Genomic DNA, 24,043 nt, shown 5'->3' with positions numbered 1-24,043 from the left:
GCTTCACAACCGGTCGAACAAAGAATGTTCTCATTAGCGCTATTGAGCGCAGCATCTCGTTCCCGCTTTTTCAGGGAACAGGGTTACAGTCAAGTAACCCGAGACGATTTGCAGCAGCAGGAGAAATGGCGAGTCAGGAGCAATCCGATGAAAAGTTGGCCTTTTCAAGGTGGAGATATAAGCACTACTTTAAATTCATTGTAGTCAAAGGCAAGAACGTGCATGTAATGTGTACATGTAATGTGACACACGCATCTACAAAGCTAGTGGCCAAAAACACTTTTCTTACAAAGAGTGCAGGATAAAACTCTTGCTGTCTGTTGACGTGCAATAAATATCGAAAACAAATTCTTTGACATATAGCAACTTTTTCTTTTTTTTTTTTTCTGTAACGCAAATAGTTACTTTCCCTGGTAACGAGTTACTTTCATTATAGAGTAATTCAGTTACTAACTCAGTTACTTTTTGGAACAAGTAGTGAGTAACTATAACTAATTACTTTTTTAAAGTAACGTTCCCAACAGTGTATACGGGTGTCTAAAGGATCCTGTGACACTGGAGGAAGGAAGGACTGCTGAAAATTCAGCTTTTCCATCACAAAAAAATAAAATACAAATAAATTAATTAATTAAAATATATTCAAGCAGACAACAGATACTTTAAATTGTAATAACATTTCACAACGGGTGTCTAAAGGATCCTGTGACACTGGAGGAAGGAAGGACTGCTGAAAATTCAGCTTTTCCATCACAAAAAAATAAAATACAAATAAATCAATTAATTAAAATATATTCAAGCAGACAACAGATACTTTAAATTGTAATAACATTTCACAATATTAATGTTTTCAGTGTATTTTTTATCAAATAAATGCAGCCTTGAGGATTATAAGAGACTTGTTTTATAAACAGCTTCATAAAAATCTAACCGACGCTAAAAGTTTAATAATTATAATTATTTAATCATTTTTATATCTAATTTACACTCACACTAAATGTGTCTGGGAGTATAGGACAGTCAAATGTAATTAGCTTAGCATGTTCAACAATGTCTAGATTTGAGAATAATTTGGATAAATGTGCTAAAATCTCCGTGAAAGAAAGAAAGTGGTAATTGGTGTAAGTGTCACTTGCAGTGATTTACACTAGAGCTGATTCTGAGAGGGGGAAATAAAGCTGCTGGCCTCGAAGAAAGAGACCTGAAGCATTATTCTGCCTTTCAAATGCCAGTCCATTTCTCAAAGAAAAACAACACAATGCCATTCTCTGCTGTACTTGGTATTTGTCAGAGGTAAATATTCAAAATGTCAATCTGCCATGTCTGACCAAAGGCTTTTTTTCCCTTTTCCTTTCACTTCCTTTCACCTCTTCATCGTTGTATTTGATTATCTGCAAAATGTTAAAAACAACGATAAAACTGTAATAAAATGACCTGATGTCAAAGAAAACTGGAAAACTGTTTGCAGCCTTTTTATTAAAATCTTAATAGACTTATAACAGATCAAAAATAGCTATAAATGTCTTTAAGAAAATAAATTGCTTTGAGGCACAGCTCTAATTTGCGCCTACTAAGTTATGACTAAAGCATGAAGATATACATTTTTCTTTGCAGGAAATAAAAACATGAAAAATCCAGAACAAATTTGAGCCCCCGTCTTGGAGATAAGCGTGTGGGAATGAGATGAGACAGTTCCTAATAATGCAAATCCAGACCTCAAGAAAATCTGTTAACATCCATGAGGAGGATATAACTGATATGCTAATAGACAGTGCACTGCCACGTGGGTTTAATTGCTTATTCTCGTTGTTGGAGAAATGTACCCCAACTGGATGCTCTGTTTTTCAAGATAAGCCTTATCACAAGAACAAATAAACAGGACTTTGAAGAACAGGAGATATGGTGATATTTGCAAATAGGATTTGATTAAAAGTAAAGTAAGGTCTCCCACACTGACGGTCGTGGTCCTAACTGCTAACCAGATACCTAAAAAGTAGCTTTCCATGTTGAATGTTATCTTGTTTACTTGATACTAACCAACCCTCAAATATCATTAAAAAATGAACATCATGAAGCTTGCAAACATTTCTATATTAGACAGAGACCAAGACTTCCATATGAATATTACATTCCAACAGCCCTTTAATGCTTATTTTATATTCTACTAAAATTAGAAACTGGACAACTGTAATGGTGTAACAAATCAAACCAGGCCTCATCCGATTTAAGATCACACATGACTCCAGCAATGAAACCATTTAGAGCGTGTTGAATCTGATACAAGAAACTAAATTTATATGGCAGTGTATTATGTGTCTGTTCATGACGCTAATCCCTCTACTTTAAAATTATTGGTTTGAAAACAGTGAATGGATCTGTTAGAAATTGTGATAGACTACAAAGACTTTTACAAAGGGAAGCTTTTTGGATATTTCAGTTGAGAGCTACCATTTTTCCCGGGATTAATAAATAATTAGATTTGACTCCATTTTTGTGAAACCATCGGTATGATTTTTTTTAACCCTTTAATAACCCTTTAATAATTATTATTGTAATTTCTCTCTCTCTTTCTTTTCGCCATACTTTGTAATGGCTAACAAGGTTGTATGTCCTCTTTTTGTAATGGCTTTTTTTTCCAGTGTCAGACTAATTATATCTACACTTGTCATTCATTTGATACCTGACACACTCTGAGGAAGGCAGAAGGCAGAAATGCATCAGCAATTTTAATATTTATTGAGATGGCCAGAATGTGAATAAAGGCTTTTTAACTTTTTTGGACCAGAAGAAGTGCCTTGGATTCTTCTTTTTTGTAATACTACATTCGTCATTGACATGACCTATCAATGTCAGTTGCATCCGTCGCCCCTCTTGGACTTGGGATATTAAATTGTCCAAGGAAATACTATTTTTCATTGAAGTAGTAGGTAATCTAGTATAAAATGGTATAAACACAAGTATTAACTATGACTAGAGTGCCCATGATCAGCCACGGTGCCTGTGTTAGAGACGTAATGCACCGCAGATATGTGCAGTGTAAATAAGGGGTTATCCAAGCATTAATGGCAAAGAAATTCCCTTAAATTAAAAATTTATATTAAATTTATGCATTTAGCAGACACTTTTATCCAAAGCGACTTACAGTGCATTCAGGCTATCAATTTTTACATATCATATCAGTTGTTGCCAGGGAATCGAACCCCCAACCTTGCGCTTGATAGCACAGTGCTACCAATTGAGCTACAGGAACAGTTAAACTTGAAAACAGCCAAAGATGAGTATAAAATCTTTTTTGCTATATATGGTTAAAATTACAAATGACCTGCTTCTTGCGTCAGATCAAGGCTGCATCTCATTGCTAGTTTTACTTGATTTTAGTGCTGCGTTTGACACCATAGATAGATCATGACATACTCATAGATAGATTACAAAACTATACAGGTATTCAAGGGCAGGCTCTAAGATGGTTTAGATCAGACCTGGGCATATTACGGCCGCGGGCCACATCCGGCCCTTTGTGTGTCCCTGTCCGGCCCCGGCCCAACATAGATTATAAAAATAACTATCGTATTTTCCGCACTATAAGGTGCACCGGATTATAAAGCGCATAGAATAGAAGATACTGCAGTCAAACTCGACGCGTCCGCATGAGCGCGAAGGTAATAAAAAAACTAATATCCGTCTGCTCGGGCAGATTCGTCTTAACAGCGCGCGCGTGCCTCCGCATCCGAAGATCTGTTTGGGGAGTTGCGCGGAATTCGCGCGCACTCAGCGGAGGCTCGCGCTCTGTTGCCAGGCGACAGTGAAGTTGAATAGCAACAAGTGGTGTTACCCTCAAAATGTCAGCACACGCTAAGAAAAGAAAAGTTGATAATGAATGTCGTGTTTTTAACAAGACATGGACTGCCAAGTACTTCTTCACAGAAATTAAAGGTAACGCTGTGTGCTTGGTTTGCGGTACACAGGTCGCTGTGTTAAAAGATTACAATTTGAATCGGCACTACACGACTAAACACGAGGATAAATACAGAAATCTGTCTGAAAAAGAGCGTGCAAGTGTGTCTGATGCGTTGCTAGCAAAACTGCACACTCAACAAGGACTTTTTACAAAACTTTACACCACCAGAGAAGCAGCCGTTAGGACAAGTTATGTCATTTCTCACAAAATTATTTGACCTACGCACCACAATTTCACTTAGCCTAATATAAACAGAATTTTATTTTAGTTTTATTCTACTGATTACCAGTACCAGCTATTCATAATATATAATTAAGGGAATTGTACAATGGAAGAAAGCTGAGCAGAATTAAGTGTTATTGTTGGTGTGGCCCTCTGACACGATTCAGGTTTCTCATGTGGCCCCTTGTCAAAATTAATTGCCCACCCCTGGTTTAGATCCTACCTGTCTGATCGCTACCATTTTGTTTATTTAAATGGGGAGTCATCTCATTTATCAACAGTAAAATATGGAGTGCCACAACCCAAACAGCAAGCAGTTTTGGCCCAGATCCGGCCCACATCCGGCCTGCATGGATTTCATGCGGGCAAGATATGGGCCGGATCTGGGCCAAAACTGCTTGCTGTCTGGAAAGGATCCATCCTAGGTCCCCTTCTATTTTCAATATACATGTTGCCCCTTGGTAATATTATTAGAAAATACGGGATTAGTTTCCACTGTTATGCTAATGATACTCAGCTATATATCTCAACGAGACCAGATAAAACTTCTAAATTATCTAAGCTAACAGAGTGTGTTAAAAATGTAAAAGATTGGATGACCAATAATTTTTCCTATTAAATTCGGATTCGGACAGAGATATTAATTATTGGACCAAAAAACAGTACACAGAATCTTGTAGATTACAATTTTCAACTAGACCGATGTACTGTTACTTCCTCTACAGTCAAAAATCTGGGTGTTATATTAGACAGCAGCTTGTCTTTTGAAAAACATATTTCCCATGTTACAAAAACTGCATTCTTCCATCTTAGAAACATTGCCAAGCTACGAAACATGTTATCTGTTTCTGATGCAGAAAAGCTAGTTCATGCATTCATGACCTCTAGACTGGACTATTGTAACACACTTCTAGGTGGTTTTCCTGCATCTTCAATAAACAAGCTACAGGTAGTCCAAAATGCAGTGGCTTACCAGGTCAAGAAAATATGATCATATTACCCCAATTTTACAGTCTCTGCACTGGCTACCTATTAAGTTTCGTATCAGTTACAAATTATCATTACTTACCTATAAGGCCTTAAATGGTTTAGCTCCTGCATACCTAACTAGCCTTATACCACATTACAATCCATCACGCTCCCTAAGGTCTCAAAACGCTGGACTTTTGGTAGTTCCTAGGATAGCAATTCCACTTAAGGAGGTAGAGTTTTTTCACATTTGGCTCCCAAACTTATTCTTTAGCTTGGGTTAAACTAATGAATTTTACTTAGTTGGAACAGCAGCTACACTAATTATGTCTCTATTTGTCTCTCTGTTTTGCTAGGATATACACAAGCTCCAGTCTGGATCAAGAACACCTGAGGAAAGATGATGCTGACCCCCTCAGAGGACTCCCAGATGATGCTAACCCTGAATCAACAAACAGAACTAACAAATATTGCTACAAGTGTGATTGAATCATATAATAATTGCTGTTAATAATGTTCATCGTCTGGTTGACTACGTCTTGTATAAATTTTTCTGAAAAATCCTGTCATATGCACACAAACTGACAGTCACCACTTATAAGCTACTACTAAATATTGTAGAAACGTAATTTTCTATAAAGTTGCTTTGTAATGATTTGTATCTTAAAAAGCGCTATACAAATAAACTTGAATTGAATTGAACATGGGAGTTGTTGCAAAATTGAAGCATTTCCATTGGGTATATTTTTACTTCACAATTTTAATTTGCATAATTTGAAGGGGAATGGAAACGTAGCTAATGATTTTGTAGGCAGCGTATGGCAACAAATGTACCTGACAAAACTGACTTCGGACAGCCTTCTTAAGCAACAACGGCTTAATAATTTCCAACAAAATAGAGATAACTTCGGCGATAACTAAGCAAAAAAATAAACCAATTAATATGCAATATTTCTACTGTGCATGAGGGTTGACAATGCTAACTAAACCTGCCATTATTTGCGGCTTGTTAAAAGCCCATTCAGATGGCTTATTGAGAACAATGCTCAGATTTTCAGCAGACTCCTTTGATTTCAGATGAAAATCACATGCAGAAACCCTGTATATAGTCAAATCACTGATGACTCTCATTCTCCCTCTCCTCAGGCAGTCACTGGTAAAAAATGGAGCAGAAGGGATTGTTCCTCACAGGCCCTAATGAGAGTGCTTTGTTTAAGGAGCTAAATGATCATCCCATTACCCACAGCCTTGGGTCCCCCCGTTTCTCAGACAATGATGAAGGTCAAGCCTAAAGCACACATCAGCTCTCCATAACTTGAAGAGTCACACTGGTCTGCCAACTCTGAGGAAGCGGTTTCACTTATAACAGTTGAACACTCATTTGAACTCATCTCTGCCTGTGGTTAAACGCCTAGAAGAATTATAGGACACCAATTACCACAAGTGTAGAGTCATATGAACCGACAAAGAGGCAATGAAATGTTTCCCAGACTTTGACATTTACAGATATGCTGACTAGCTAGAAAAGTAGTCAACAACCACAACCAGCACCTCAGACAGTAACCATCACTACAAGCTAATAATTCAAAATCAGCTAAGTGGAACTGAGTTGACTTTATAATCAAGTCATTAATAATTTACACCAGCAATCTCTCATGCTCTGTAAGGCATTGCTAATTGTTCCAACCATATGATAATCCTTTCTATAAATATTTGATGTCAATCCTAACAGCCATTGACATATCAGATGCTCGTACAATGCCTGTCGTCAGTCATTCTCGCACCAAAAAGCGTTAAAATGTATTCAGCGATGTGATATATATTTTAGCGATATATATCAGCCGTCACTGTTTGGGAGAGATATCACAGCCTTGCACACGACGATATGATTAGAATCTTTCTGCGTACAGGCTTTTTCCAAGTATAGTTCATCAATCTCTTTGTCTTTTGAGTAGTAACATCGTCACACTGAGGGGAAGCGCATGAAAGTGCTGATCATAAAGCCAATGAGGCCTTTGTGTACAAAAAAGGTTGAAACCACAATCACAGAGACAAAGAAACATCAGAGGCAGTGAGTTTAAATTCATTACTTCATTTTCCACACTGCTGATCTGAGAGCGACGCACTGCGTTCGTTACTCCAAGGGCTTTTTGCTTCATTCTGCAGGTCTGCTTCTTTGAGGCAAAGCTAGGACAACAATCAGGCTCAAATTGAATCACCTTTGGGTGTTTTAAATCATTTATGGAATGCAAATTCCTTCGTGTTTCATTCATCAAATATTTTGAAGTCAACAGCTGCAGAAAGTTGCATGCGCCGAGGGTAAAAGTCCTTATCTGGAATCAATCATTGCAGCAAGGGGAAAAATCAAACCTGTTCTGACAGAAGCAGAGAGATTAAGGGTCGGAATCTGATTTTCTTGTTTGTGAAACTGAGCACAACATGTAGAAAATCCTGCCTTACTTCAGAATGCCTTGGCAAAGCCCATAAATCTCGAGCTAGGCATAACGGTAGGTAATTACTCCAGCTTTGAGGACTAGGAATAGATTACTATATACATCATTATATGTGTGATTACGTTCTCTGCAGTAGAGCCTGTCATTGTTTGGCAAGAGATGGATAATCTTTCTCAGAGCATATATTATGCTAACAGACCCACATCCACACAGGATCCCTTGATCAAACTCGGCAGAGTTTTTCATTCCAGCGTAAATGTCAGTGTCGTTGTGATGTTGGGAGCTGTGTGAATGAGGGATTCTCAGTGGGGGAAAAAAGAAACAGATGAAAGACGGTTTTTCCACAAAGACACAAGTGAACAGAGTTCAGAGTCAATACAATCCAATTAAAGGGATGTTTCACCCAAAAGGGAAAATTCTCTCATAATTTATTCGCCTCCATGTTGTTCCAAATTGGTCATGAAAGTTCCTTTCATCAGTTTGACACAAAAGTAGAAATTTAGCAGAATGACCACACTGCTTGAAATGAAAGTGAAGTGAATCAAGAACATCTGTGGTGTCCTTTCACTTTCACTGTACAGAAAAGACAACCCAGGGTAATTTATGCCAAATTAATTTTATGAATGTTTTTATTAAATGAAGTTGTTTCTTGCTTTTAAAATGAAATGTCCAGAGAGTGGCACTAAAAGCACATTCAGTTTTATATGAAACAATTTGAACAGTATTTGTTGTCCGATATATCGACAAGGACAATATATTGGCTGATATTTGTCATTTTCAAAGTTTTTCTGCTTGCCCGATGTGTTTGAGGCTGGACTTTTATTTTGACAGCGCTGAGAACGGCAGCATCTGAGCAGTGCACACAGTGCTCACATTCTCTCTTGTTTACTGTGCTGTTAACAGTTCTGTCTAATACGGATAGAAGTCTGTCTAATAATCAAATAGAATGGTTAAACAAAGGAATTAATGTATACAAAAAGTATTACAATGATTGATTTTATATTATTAGTAATAGAAAGGCAAACCTTATAATACTTTCTCGTCTGCCATCAGCATTAAGCAATTTAACTCATTGCATTTTTATAATTTTAACAAATCTTTGAATAACTAATGAACATTTATTTTAACAAACCTTGCAAACTAGTGTGAGATATTGTGAAATGTGCTTTTTTATCCAGCATGATCATGTGTTCTCTGTGTGACAGAAGGTCAGTGTTAACTGAATGCTTTAAACTTTAAACTTGTGATTTCAAATTATGTGGTGCTTTATGCATTTGCCCACTGCCATATTCATGTCATTTTCTCTGTGTGCTGTATGTAAAATCAGTGTTACCCTGGCTTTATTTGAAAAATATGATTCTTAATGCACACAAACTTCCCAGAATACTCAGTGCCCTGTAGTTTACAGTGTTTTCTTCCTAAATATTTATTTATTTGTGAAAAATACTTTGTCATCTAAAGTATACGTATGTTTATTTTACACATTTATTTTTAATCCATTGTCAAAGGATTTAAAACTTCTTAAAAGTTAATTAAAATTCAAAATATGTATATCGGCTTTATATCGTCTATCGGCCACCCTGCTTTCCAAGATATCAGCTTTGGCATCGGATGTAAAAAAAAAACTATATTGGTCGACCACTAAAGAACAAGTCACTTTATTTTAAGGTCGAATTCTCTCTATTAACAAACCCTACTCTAAACCTAACCAATATTGTTAACAAAAGCAAACATGAGGTAAAACACATTTGATAAAGAAACCATGCCATTTAACTTGTTTCTACAAGTCCTTCCGCTTTTTAACACAACTTGTGTTTCACGGGATTCAAACTAAAGTGCTTCACATCAAAACTCTTTATCAGGTGAGCTACTGAGAAAGTTTATTATGCCAGAAAAGCCATACATAAATAGTCTTAACAGTATTATGCAATGAAATGCAGGAAAATAAGTCTTTATTAATAATAATCTGCCTCTCTAATTATAATTTGTATGAAAAGGAATAAAAGTTGTTGGTTATATGGACACTAGTGTTCACTGCAGCTTAAGTTTTTTCAATGACCCCAGGTTGAGAAAAGAGCAGCCTGGACATTCTTTGAAACATTTCCCTTTGAGCTCCATACAACTGATTTAGAACAAAAAAAAAAAAGATGAGTAAATGAAAACAGAGCACATTACTGCTAGGCCACATCTTAGACGGCACAGTAATAATTAAGCATGAGATGGAAGAAAGCAGCATGAAATGTTGAAACGGCATGGAGGAATTTGTTACGCTAGTTCTTGATAAACATCGTATTGCTTGGAGCTAGAGTGAGATAAAATCCTGAATGGACAGATGGATGGATGCTATGTAATGCTAACAGGAGGGAGAAACATCAAAGCAGAGCCATTAAAAAGAGATCTATCGTAGAAATCTCCATATCACAGGAATAGACATCATAGACAACGCACTTACCCATTTTCCAAACATAGTGTCTGTCCTTTGGAAATTCCAGGTCTGACCTCACTTGCATTCCAATTAGAGACATAGAGAGCAGTAGGTAGTTCCCAACACGCCATGACCAGCCCGTTACACCGGAGTCATCTTTTAGAATCATAGTCCAGCCCATTGACGTCCTGTCCACTTTTAGTCCTGCATAAACAAAAAACAAAAGCAAACTGATGATTATGCTTTCTCTCACCTGTTAGGGGTTGAATACACCAGCCAAGTGTGATAAACAACTCTAGGGAATCATTCTATTAATCACCGGCATGCGTTTGACTAGTCATTTAATCCTCAAGGACGTGAAATTGAGCACATGCTATTCACGATCACTGAATGATCGGGATCCTTCTGTTTTAAAGCTGCAAACATTGATGCGGTAACTACAATGGTAAGCACAGGCAGAGCCCTGGGTCTTTCAGCCCTCAAGTAATTGAGGGTATTAACACATTTTTATTGCAACTCATTTAATTCTGTCCCCCGCCGCTGTAATTCATATCCTTGGGGTGAAGGATTAGTTCTGAAATCACTGACTTTCCAAGCATGTGTATAGGTGAGAGGGAATTTCAATGCATATCTGATTTACAAGGAACTTTTTAGCAAACATTTCAAGATAGCAGTTGTACTCTATTGTATTTGTACTATTCACTTTTTAAAGCAGCTGATCTTGAACTATGGACGTCTTATACCGTATCTGTGCACACACAAGCTCTGTTTTGTTTCATGCACTGACTGATGGAAATCTGCACATCATTCAAATGGCAAATATGCAATTGACCGGATTCACGTTATGCCTCTCACATGTAATAAACTTCTCCATTGACAACCGAAATGGGAAAGTAACTCATTTAAACAGCACAAACCAAGGTTATTAATTCGCGCCAGTCCTGCGGTGAGAAATGGGGATCTCTATATTTTATAGCATCATTGTTTCATATATGGGACAGCTCTGCATAGACCCGTGTATTACAGTATTATCTGAATTAAAATTTTGATTGATTTTTTTCTTATGGAGACGGCATACAATGCATTACCTGCGGACGATCTGTTCGAGGTGGCTAGACAGAATCGGTGTATTGATGGATGAATTGCTATCAGACAAAAATATGTGTTTAGAATGTGGAATTATTCTGATGTGATTTCTCAGGGAAAGCCTGCAGCTCCCAATTGGTTTTTTGGTTGATTTCATTTGGGAAAATTAGATTTTTATTTCATTGCTTCAGCAGTGTTGCAGGAAAATCTGATATGAGAGGAATATGATGAGAGGCCATGACGAAGTGAAAAAAAGATCTCTTATCCTTTAACAGCTCCCACAAGTAAATATCTTGATAGAATTAGGTATTTTAAAAAGGGTATACACAGAAATCCTCTTAAAGAGGCTAGAGCCGGTTGCTTGGGTCTTTGGAGCTTGGCCTATTCAATTTTTGATAGCATATTTCAGTTTAACGTTTCTAAGGGAATAAATAAGTGATGATGACCTGTAGGTTAGCTTTCATTCAGACACTCAACACCTGTCTCTCAAAACCTGCTAAAAAATTCCCTCTGAGGCTAAGTAGCACTTGTTTCAAAATAATGTCTGAGATAATATTAATTAGAAAAGCTGTACTTCAGTAAATATATATGTTTGGAAATGACAATTTATATAATTGTGTACAGTATTGTTCAAAAGTTTGGGCTTGGAAAATGTTTGTCAATGAAATATCTTATAGGGAAGGGAAGGGAAGGGAAGGGAAGGGAAGGGAAGGGAAGGGAAGGGAAGGGAAGGGAAGGGAAGGGAAGGGAAGGGAAGGGAAGGGAAGGGAAGGGAAGGGAAGGGAAGGGAAGGGAAGGGAAGGGAAGGGAAGGGAAGGGAAGGGAAGGGAAGGGAAGGGAAGGGAAGGGAAGGGAAGGGAAGGGAAGGGAAGGGAAGGGAAGGAAAGGAAAGGAAAGGAAAGGAAAGGAAAGGAAAGGAAAGGAAAGGAAAGGAAAGGAAAGGAAAGGAAAGGAAAGGAAAGGAAAGGAAAGGAAAGGAAAGGAGCTGACTTGTGGCCAAGTATGGTGACCCATACTCGGAATGTGTGCTCTGCATTTCACCCATCCTAGTGCACACACACAGCAGTGAGTAGTGAAACACACACACACACACACACACACACACACACACACACCGTAAACACATACCCGGAGCAGTGGGAAGCTAATGCTGCAGTGAACGAGGAAAAAACAGTAATATTGATAAATTTATTCCTGTGATGTCATTTCTATGATCTTCAACGTCATATGATTCATTAGAAATCAGTTCTTATGCTCATTTGTTGCTCAAGAAATATTTCTTATATATAATTATCAATGCCATAAACCAGTGGCGGTTCTACACCAGGACTGGACTGGGACAAAAAATCGGCCCGGGCATTTTTGCCCAGACCGGCCCACTATATGATCATAAACACCACCCATCTTTGCACGCCCTTAATTATATGCATACCAACTCCTATTCATTAAAACCACTAATGCCATGTAATGAGTGAGTATAGGAACGAGTGAGAGTTAACAGATGAAATAAGTAAAAAATTTTATATTTATTAATACAGTTGAACTATACTCCACAGCGGTGAATCCTAAAACAAGCTATAAGCGGCTCTGGCATAGCAATACCAGTGTTTCTTAAAGTATTTTTGTTAAAACTATGGTGGTGTGTCCTCTGTCCTTCTAGGGGGGTTCGGGGGCATGGCCCCCTGTGAGAAAATTTTGTGCATTTTAATGTTAAATTCATTAATCTGGTGCACTTTGAGAGTTCAAAATTAAAAGCTCCAACCCATAATCAGTGTGCAAATTAAACAAAGAAAAATTCAAACCTCTTTTAGTTACAGTGTCTATTTACATTACACCTATACATAATAATAGTTATAATATTAATCCAATGACAGTAATAGCCATATTTTGTAAAACAAATGCACAAAAAAATAAAGGAAACTTTCTTAATTAGTTGTAACAATTTCTATACTTGAAAGAGATAAACACATGATCTTTTATTTTGACGCAAACTGCATCAAGCTTTTATTTTGGCGGAAAACATGGTTTACAAACGCCTCTTATTAAATTTCTAGTGAATTGCGGTAATCGTCAACTATGCAGATGTGGAAATAATCTACACTCATGACATGGCCTAAGTGTTTTGAAAGTAGTTATGCTTACCGCAGGCTCTACACTTTCTCATCTCTCTCCTGATCCTCCGTCCTCACTATCATCATCTGGCACAGGAGCTGATGAAGGTCAGAAAACATATATTTTGACACAGTTTACAGTGTCTGTTTTAAGGGCCTGGTTCTATTTTTTCACGCTATTTATCTGCACATTCCTTGCATTTCTTCTCCATCTTTTTTACAGATACACACTGACACTGCTGCCACTCGCTCACTCGTTTAAAGTTGTGATTGGGCCAGCCCAGTGTCAATCAAGAAAAGAGCCAATGGGTAGCTGATCTACGTGTTTCATGGGCTGGTCTGTCAGAAAAAAAAACTAACACTGACTTTGATCAATGCATTACACCAGCACAAACCCAGTGCCGCCAATTAAGCAAAACAAAACAAAACGAATGGGCTGCCGAGGTACAAATTTTATGGGCCGTTAAAAAAAAAAAAAAGTATGAGTATGAGTTATCGGCCCAAAAAGCACGTCGGCCCACCGGGCAAATGCCCGGTATGCCCAATGGCCAGTCCAGCCATGTTCTACACGGAGGCCTAAGGAGGCCTCTGTAGACATGTCCCTGGCCACCCCTGTGGCCACCCCCGTGCTGAAAAAAAAAAAAGTAATATGATTTTACACGCGAGCGCCAAAAGCAGAACTAATGTGACGCAACATTCTACACGGGTAAGTTAGTGCAGCGCACCCAAACACTTTAGAAACTTAATCATATTCAGGGATGCAAACATCGCGCTTTTTTCACATCGGTTTGGGTGACTTGGGTCTGATTATAATTTCTCATCAAAGTCATCTGAAGCAATTACATAGCTTAATGTTATGGACAGAAGACTATTTACATCATTAAATTAAAGTTTACGGAAACCTTGTTTTCCCTCCTCTGCGGCTGTCAATCATTCTCCATTCAGTATTCAAATAGCACGCACCTCGTCCATTTACAGCAGGATGCATGGTAAAACTCTCTCCAATATTATATACTCACATTATAATGATTGATCTGTAGATAAAAAGGCTGTGGATTTGCATAAAATGACTTTATTGTGTTATTTGTATTTTATGTTTGTTGCTGTTTTTAAAAGACTTGCTTGTGCCTTTTAGATCACACACATGTTTTAAAAGCCGTAAACTTTTAAAATCACTTTGTGAGCTCAGTTTTGAAGCGTTTCATATTATCATGGTTTTGCGCACTGAAAGATTATTAAAAGCTTATTATATTTTTAGCCTGCACAATACATTTAAAATAAGCATAATTTAATAGTATATTATTTCTGTGTAGTGTAGTGTAAGCATTATAAATATATACACTTCTGAATTCTTGACATTCATATATAAATATTAAATTGTGAAATGTATGATTGCCTGAATGAATTTTATAAGAGTACTAATAGTAATTTGTTTTTATTAACATGTTTAGATTGTATAAAATTACTGTGTAGATTTTTTCAAGAATTACTTTTTGTATTTATTTGCATTAGATTTAAATAAAATATGTTGCGATTTTTAATTATGCCCCTCTGGTTAAAAACTGGCCCCTCCTTGGCCCCCCTAGTAAAATTTTTCTAGAGCCATAAAATTTGTCACTGCCATAAACAGTTGTACTGCTCAGTATTTTTGTGGAAACTGTGATGGATCAGAATTGATTTAAATGGAAATGTGATGTGTCCTTTAATTTAAGATTACAATTATTAAAATATATTAACATATTATTTATTAAGTAAATACAGTATTAATGATAAAATGTGAATCTTAAAAAAAAAACTTACTGACCCCAAATTAAGTTTGTATTTTCAATATGTATTTTTTTAATTCAAATTTGATTCAGAGATATTAATGCAAATAAAAACGCAAATAAAATTCCATTAAGCTATTCCTTTTATCCTCTTTATACTAACCTCTTTACAGGCGTGCCATATATAGGGCCCTATGAAATCCGATTTACTTTTTCCCAAATTCTGTTTTTTCCATTTTAATTTTTCTGGATTCCATTCATTTCCATTTTAATTTTTCTTGACTCTTTTTTTAATGGTTAAATTAAATTTTAGCAATCAAAAATCATGTCTAATTAATTAAAATCAGGAAACTTTTCACCTTTTCATTTTCACATTCATGTTTAGGGCCCTATGAAATGTTTTATTTTTTCTTCACCATATATTTTATTGTTAACTAATTCTGTGTTTTAGCATGTCTAATTATTTAAATGCATAAAACAACTTAATCTATACAAAAAATTCTTACAGTAGCCTTATGAAATGTTTCCCCCACATAAATCCTGTGTTTTAAAATTTATTTAGTTATCAAATGAAGGAATCTTTTAATTACTGAAAATTAAGCAGACATTATTTTTGGTAAACAAAGGGGATTTACTATTAAAATTAAGCATGGAAGAAATTTTGTGTGATTAGTCCTTAAAAGTAATGTTTGTTTCTTTTTAGTAGTAGTAGGCTTTGTACATTCTGCTGAACAATAGTAATACATTTCTGGCAAATACTTGTCTTTAAACTAAACCACACTTTTATTTTGACGGGTTGCCTTGAATAACTTTACAGTTCTGTGTATGTGATATGACGCTAGTTTATTTGAATCAAATGGTCAAATGCTCTCAAGTCACTCACAGAACAATTCTGGAAATGTTCCTCATGTGTTCACGTCCTTATTTAGAGACAGCAGACGCTGAAATCACAGCGAGCATCACGCACTTCTGTGTGTGTTATAGACAAAACCGTGCTTCTGCACCATTCATTAACAGAGAAATTTCAACTGACTTTTAAACAACATAAAATCAGTATTTACAGTGAAGATTTACAAAAGGTTACATATAGCTAAGCAAACATTCGCAGACTGAGAGAGAAAAACCTCGGCATGATGGATGTGGCCTTTTCCCTGTGACCTGTCAGCTGTAGGGAGGATGTGAATACTGACGCACATTATTACATGTGCCTGTCACCCGCCGTACCAGCAACAGCCATCCTGGAAAACGAATGCGTCAAAGTCCTGCACTGCTTTTTAGAATAACTAGGTCAAACAAAGCTTGTGGGCTCAGACTGGAACACAGTGTGCAGTCTAAAGAACCTGAGAGAGCTTCATGACACTTCAGTCGAGATTTTCTCAAGAAGCACATGAGTTAACTCTTTCAGACATAGGCACTGTCTCCCATACAGATTTTAAATTATACCGCCACAAATGGGTAAGAAGCCATCACATTTAAATATGCATAGGTTCCAATTCTATAGGCTTAGGGTCAAAGGTCAGTTAAAAGTACACTTTGTCAGCAGGCTGAACATCTTCCCAGCTTTGGTGGAGTTTCAGATTGGTGTGAAAATTCACATGCTGAAATATATCTTCAAAGAAGCACATGGGAATTAATTTAACAGTTTTAGCTGAGGCAGTGAATTTCACATCAAAAACAGGCGGCTTTTCACCATTCTTGCCATGTGATCTAGTGTTACGTCTAAATGTGCTACGGTTTCTGTGTTTGACAACCACATTTAATGTACAGTATATGCACAGTAGTCAGTGGTTACTTCTATTACATGCATCATTTCATAAGCTGTCATTCTGCTACATGGGTTAATGACAAATAAGGCTGTCCATGAGATGGATAAAAAAAGTCTAGTTTAAAGTGCCAAGATCCAGGGTCGTCCCGGTGCAAGATAGGGTGATTTAGCTCCCCCTCGGTCCGTTCGCCACAGGGCCCGGTGCGACCGCATCAGCTGCACTGCCCAAAAGACGGCCCTGCCAAGGTCCATAAAATTCACTCTGTTATATTCATGTTAGTTTTCAGAAATAAAGAAAAAAATTAATTACCATTTTAAAGAAAAGTTTACTTTCAATTACTCTAAAATGTCATGTGGTGTAACCAAGTAAAAACATGTTAATTTCACAAACAATTGAGTGTAAAAGATATAAATTCAATCGTTTTATATAATCATTATTAAAACTTCATTATGTTATTAATAACTATCAGTTATTAATTTATAAATATCATGAAGATTTTAGTTGCAACTCATGGCATTTAAAACCTAAACTAACTAGGGATGCACTGATACCATTTTTTTCCGAACCAATCAGATTCCAATTTAAAAACAATTCTGAGTATCGTATAAATCCTAAATAACATATTTAACATTTTTTAGGATTTCTGTTCAAGTGATCTTTTATATCCTTATATCATTACAATAACATCAGCACAGCTGCATCAGATTTAAATTTTTGCCTTTATTTTGCCATAAAAACAGTCAACATGAAAGTAATTTTCAATAAATGAATAGATGTGGACAACAAATAGTGTTACTGACAGGATTTTGTGCAAAACAGTCTAACTGGTAAGCAGTTTTACAAAAGCACCATCAGCAACCGTGTCCACCCAACCTCCTGTTAGCTATTTTTCTCCCCTGTCCAAAGAACTTCCAAGTCTAAAGCAAAATAAAACATTTGAAAAGAATAAGCAGCGTTTCCTACTTACTACTGTGCCTGAAAAAATTAAACACAGCATTGTCTGTTTGAAATGTGCAATACTTCCTCAAATCTTCACATGGGAAAGGGCATCCGAGCAGATCTGTCTGTAAACAGGTGGACCTGCTAATTAACGTTTGATTACAACTCCCACAACAGACACTAAAGCACAGTCTGTAACAGGTCTAATGCAGCCTCAGCCAGACACGTTCCATTAGATCTCTCTCTACAGGACACCACTGGCTCTGACAGCAAAGGAAACAAAAGCTCCTAATCCTGTTTACTGTATCACAGACGCCTTCCCTTCCCCTCGCTTGAATTTCCATACAGTAATGCGTTCAATTGGCTTGTGGTCGACAAGCTGAGCAAACCGTTGAACAGCACCTGTCATTTCTGCCTGCCTTATTTGTCCATAAAAACCACAGATGCACACAACTTGATAATAAGCCCCTACCTGCTGTATTAGCAAGCTGGCATTAACAAAAGGAAGGAAAAAAGTATTTTAAAGGTGAACTTAGTACCTTTTGCCTCATTAAAAAGTTTTCCAAAAAATGAAAAATAAAAAAATAAATTACATGAGATGAAGTAGCCAAATAGAAGTAGCTCAAAGAAGCAGCTCAAAACATTTATTTTACATGGAGAAGGGTGGCCAAGTTGAGAACACAAGACTAGCTGAATGATACACACTTTATCTCATTGACCTCCATTATTGCACATTCGTTTACAGAATAATTTAATTACGACTGACTTCTGCTAATGGCATTGCTAGCAAAGAAAAAAAAAGGCATTCAAGTAACACCAAATCCAGGCTGCTAGCTGTTGCTTAAAGCAAGTTGTTTTGAGCTAAACACCTGAATTGTAAAAACCATGTGACTAAATACTCCCACACTAAAATGTATTAATTTTTATACAAGCAAAGGCAACCCTTAAAGGAACACTCCAGCGTTTTTTGAAATAGGGCTTATTCACATTATTTCCTACATTTAGATAGGTGGGCAAATGCATTTTTGTGTCAGTGCATGCATTGTTTTAGTTTGACTGGGTCGGCGTTAGCTTAGCTTAGCACAATGAATGGAATCCTTTGTTGCCAGCTAGCATGGCCTGAGTAAAAGTGATCAAAAAAAAAAAAAAAACCCACCTAATTACTTCTTGTGGCCTGCGTATTCACAACGAGTACAAATAGCGATCCAGATTAACACTAGGCGATTTCCTAGGCAGATATTGACTTGGGACTATATTATGGGGAAGCACAGGCGAAGCACTGCTGCTTAGGCGAAGCACTGCTACTTCGGTGCAGAGATATCACGCAACACATGAAATCCCACGACTTCCGTCAACATACCGGCGTGCAACGCGTCAAAAAAAACAGAAGAAGAAGAACATACCGGCGTGACCTGCACCGAGTGTCTTCGCTTTTGGATGATTTATTTTGAGAAGTTACAGCAAACATGGTTATTACCTGCATAGCAAAAGGTTGTGAGAACAAGCAAAGGACATACACGAATGTAATGTTTCACAGAATTCCACCTAATGTGGAACTGAGAAATAAATGGCTAGCAGCTCTGGAGATCTGTAGTTCAACGCCTCTCAACAAAATGAAGCAGTATCGTGTTTGCGAAGAACATTTTGCACCAGAGGACTACTTTGACAACACAGGAAGAACAAAGTGCACATGTAAGTTGTCTTTTATTTCTCTTCCTATATAAAACCTATATTGCCTGTGAAAACATCAACTCTATGTGAATACAGCTATAATATGGGTCGATCTATACATGCGTCATGATTAAAATAATCACTTACTCTGTGGACAGCTGTCCATTTGGTCCATTCGGCGTGGGGCGTTTATTCCAGTTCACTTTGTCACACCGGAAAAAAAATCGAGTACTGCAGAATGGATCAGCGCCGTGAAATCCTCTGTAGATGTGACACAACTTCGGGCATGCTCATCTTGATCTGACGTGTTGAGCCTGGTCATCAATGGCAAAAACATGTCCCACTCTCTACAGCATAGACACTCTATTTCCGTCGGCATAGATTGGCATATTCCCCCACATTCACACCACCAGTTCATGTTGGCAACCTCCTCCTCCTGTCGTTCTATTTCCAAAGCACGCAGCTCGTCTGCTGTAAACTCTGGTTCAAATAGGTATGGTTCTGGTTCTTGACTGTCTGAGAAGTCACCCTCTTCGTCTCTCTCAAAATCAGCCATGTTCATCGCCATTCGTGTACTGTAAGGAAAATAGCCAGGCAGCTACTATTCACGCCGGTATGTTGACGGAAGTCGTGGGATTTCATGTGTTGCATGATATCTCTGTGCCGAAGTAGCAGTGCTTCGCCTAAGCAGCAGTGCTTCGCCTGTGCTTCCCCATAATATAGTCCCAAGTCAATATCTGCCTAGGAAATCGCCTAGTGTTAATCTGGATCGCTATTTGTACTCGTTGTGAATACGCAGGCCACAAGAAGTAATTAGGTGGGTTTTTTAAAAACATTTTGATCACTTTTACTCAGGCCATGCTAGCTGGCAACAAAGGATTCCATTCATTGTGCTAAGCTAAGCTAACGCCGACCCAGTCAAACTAAAACAATGCATGCACTGACGCAAAAATGCATTTGCCCACCTATCTAAATGTAGGAAATAATGTGAATAAGCCCTATTTCAAAAAACGGTGGAGTGTTCCTTTAACAAATATTTTTTAGTAGAAGCCATTATAATATTTTTGTGTGAACTGAACAAAAATACTCTAAAAACTTTTTTTTTGTTTTGTTTTGTTTAACTTCTTCAGATACTCAAGTATTTGTTCACAACATATCCAAATGTTTTCAAATTGAGTCACCTGAACAAACAATTTTACATTGAACAATATTGCACAAGTTCCCAGCATGCATTGCAGCTTGATTTTTTTTTTTGTAAATTATTATTCAAATATTATCATTGTTGTAAATTTTACTGGCTTAATTTATGCTGCTGCCGTTACTGTCTGTTAGTAGTCATGTGGATCAGTTTAAATTTTACTGATTTCAATTTGCTGATCCTCACCATGGTTGAGGTTCTAGTGCATTGCAACTTTTTTAATACATTTGTCTATTAACATAAATGTTTGCCTTTAGTTTTAAGAGGCAAAATTACTCATATTATTTAGAAGATTTTGAAAATAAACATAAATCTAAAAGAAAGAGGATTGCTAAAAAAGATTAGCATTGCTAAATGCAAAAAAAAAATGTTGTCAGATGTTAGTTGAGTTAACTTAAAGGGGTCATATGATGTGATTTCAATTTTTCCTTTCTCTTTGGAGTGTTACAAGCTCTTGGTGCATAAAGAAGATCTGTTGCAAAAAGTTGCAAAAACTAGAGTCTCAAATCCAAAGAGATATTCTTTAACTAAGTTAAGAGTCAACCACACCCTCCTAAAATGCCTAATTTAAATGCTCCCACATGTCTACGTCACTGTGTGAGAAGATTTGCATAACACATCCAAATGTTCACGCAAAGAAAGAAGGTGTAACTTTTATTCTCACTGTTGCTGCCATCGCCATGTCATGGAGACGGTGTATGTTTCATTGTAAAAGCAAAACTATTTTGTTTAGCCTTCCAAAAGAGGACACAACTAGAAATGCATCTAACACACTGGATAGCTGGCCAATCAGCATACACCTCACTTTTCAGAGCGATGAGCTTTGTAAAAAATAGACATGTTTCAGAAAGGTTGGGCATAAAGGAGCAATAATAAAGTACATTTTGTTGAAAATAATGTGTTTTTTTACCTTAAACAGCATAAAAACATTGCATTATACCAAATACACAAAATAATGTTCTTTTTAGGAATGTCATATGACCCCTTTAACTGGTTGAGTGCAATAAGTTTGGTCTGAATTAAAATAAAAGCTATTAGTTCAGTCTTCAATGTCATATGATCCTTTAGAAATCATTATAATATGCAAATTTTAAAACCTTAATTATTCTAAACCTTTTGACCGTTAGTGTATATCAGTTCATTCAGGTTTATATTTGTTACAAATTCCAAATTTTCCAGGGCTATACAAAAAGGGGCAACACAAAAACTGTGCACAGTCACATGCACAAGGGCATGCTAACCTGCCAAACCCTGACCCCTGAACAGCACTACAGTATTCAGGTTAAAACTTATATTATATCAATAAAATCCTCATTTGTACTGGTAAAGTGCTTTTTAAAATACTGATCATACTTTACACAATGAGATACCTCTGCTGAGCCACCTTGTCAGACTGGACTTATAATTAAATGAATAGATGTCTCCTCTAAGTGACATGCAGTGAGCATGGGAATTCAAAATGGCAGCTATTTCTCTTCATTACTTCTAGTTGCACAGGGAAAGGAGCAAGCGCAGCTTGGCAGAGACCTCTCACATAACACTGTACTTCCACCTATCACAGACTCCAAGACGGTTGAGCCCAGGCTGGGGAATTGGGCTAGCGGGCAATTAGAGCGAGGAAACGGGGGTATCTACCTGAAAGGGAAGACTGGGACTCATCACTTTAGCTGTGGCAGTGAGGTGAACAGCTGGATGGCTGAGGCCTGCTGATGATGCTGGCAGCTGAATGCTCCTCAGAAGCTCTCTGTGACACGGGGACAGCAGATAAACACGGCCTTTCCTCCTCCCCCTGATGCATCATCTGCCAGCTAAACCTCAGTGGCTCCCCCTCGGGAAGATCAGAGCGTGACAGATGTGTCTGTCACACCATCACCGACCGTGAGAACAGATAACCCTTTGGCGATTGCCGGATGAAGTATCCACTGCCGGAAATTCCTCCCAGGAAGTGTCCTGAAGCCAGCAGTGCTGCAAAAGGGGCGAGAGAAAGAGAGGGTTTTAGGTTGGACAAACAAAACAGAAATAGTTGGAAACCTGCTATGAGACAATAGCGCATACTTTATAGATGAGTCCCGGAGAAGTCAAAGGAATTTGGTTTAGTTTTGTTCTAAAACCTAGTGAGCTGCCTTGCTGCCTCCTCCAAAATATCAGGACACCTCATAAATGATCAATCTGGAAACAGCTCAGATGTCACAGAAATAGCGCTCAGCACAGGAGACTCTGCTTCACACCTTCAGAGTTTAGCATTAGCATACCGGCAAATTTCTCAGCAAGAATGCATGAAATTGTTCAAAAGTGATAATTAAGACATTTACAACGTTAAAGATTTCTATTTCAAACAGATTCTACTAATAAAAGTATTATAAAAATGTCACTTTCTACAATAAAAAAAATATTGAGCAGCACAACTTTTAATGTGCCCTGCACATTAAGACTAACCAATGAAAAGTCTTACACTTTTTGGAGCTCTGATGTCAAACTTATTATGATATCTCATGGGTTTTAGTTGATAAGGGTCTATAGCCGATAGCATCTTACATCATTGTCTCATTTCACAAGTTTCAGTCAGCACTGTGAGATTACCGTAGCACTTTATCAGCTGTCATCCACTATCAGAGACACTAAAAAAAGTAAAGAGACAGAGTTCTGCTGCTTCTGTTCCCTCCTCATGGTTGGCATTCAATGATTACCTGTCAACACTGCATGCTGGACTGGCTAGCTCATCCTGCTGATTCTTTCATTCTATTAACACCCCATGGCCTCTTTCCATCTTTCCTCTCTCTAACCCACAGCCATATATTGACTTCCAATGCTACGCTCTACCTCCCTCCACCAACTCTGACCTCTGTCTTATTTCCCAGGGCTTTTAAGTGCCCACCATTGTGTCCCAAACCTCAAGCTTGTGGCACGTTTCAGTCTGAGCAAAAATAAAAAATGCAGGAGGGACTGTACCACAAAGGAAGAACCTGATCGATTCATTCACATGATTTCAGTCACACTCCAGTGGTGAGGAGATAGTATAAAGGGGTCTGTCTTGGAACATTGCTTCCCATAAAACTCTCAATGGAGAGCCTTATTAGCGACTGTTTCTATGGGCCACGATACATAAGCCATCCACCATTTTTGGAATGGTCTGCGAACCTTTGAGCACATTGACTGTGTGCATCTACAGCAGCAAGTTTTACGCTTGTATATCTTTGAATATTTATTGATTATTATAGTGAATGATGTCAAGTTGACCGTTCCAAGATGGTGTATGCGTCAACATATTGGGAGCGGTCAAATAGGGCATCTATACATATCTATGGGTTCAACATTCTGTTGACTCCATCTTGACTCCATCACGCTGAAGATATTATTTTCAACAAGTTCTCCAATTCCCAGTTTCATCTTTTATTTGCGATAAGAATGTTCTGGTAGCTTGGAGTTTTTAAATGGGAAGATCTTGGCTGTTCACTTCATTTTGCAGGTCCCATCATTTCTCA

At 37.5% G+C, this 24,043-nt stretch overlaps 1 protein-coding gene across 2 annotated transcripts in view; it reads right to left on the bottom strand.

Moving 5' to 3' along the window:
* Nucleotides 1-24,043, bottom strand: part of thsd7ba (thrombospondin, type I, domain containing 7Ba) — a 274,856-nt gene that overhangs the window by 161,168 nt on the left and 89,645 nt on the right. For both annotated transcript variants that reach the window (XM_059499834.1, XM_059499833.1), the window contains exons 2-3: nt 22,197-22,526; nt 10,052-10,228 (exon numbers count right to left, since the gene is read on the bottom strand). In XM_059499834.1, coding sequence (XP_059355817.1) covers nt 10,052-10,205 — 154 coding nt within the window. In that variant the 5' untranslated portion in view covers nt 10,206-10,228; nt 22,197-22,526. The remainder of the gene's footprint in view (nt 1-10,051; nt 10,229-22,196; nt 22,527-24,043) is intronic.

The sequence above is a fragment of the Carassius carassius genome, chromosome 19, assembly GCF_963082965.1.
Source record: "Carassius carassius chromosome 19, fCarCar2.1, whole genome shotgun sequence".
NCBI classification, from domain to species: domain Eukaryota; kingdom Metazoa; phylum Chordata; class Actinopteri; order Cypriniformes; family Cyprinidae; genus Carassius; species Carassius carassius.
This window is presented reverse-complemented; position numbering and strand designations above follow the sequence as displayed.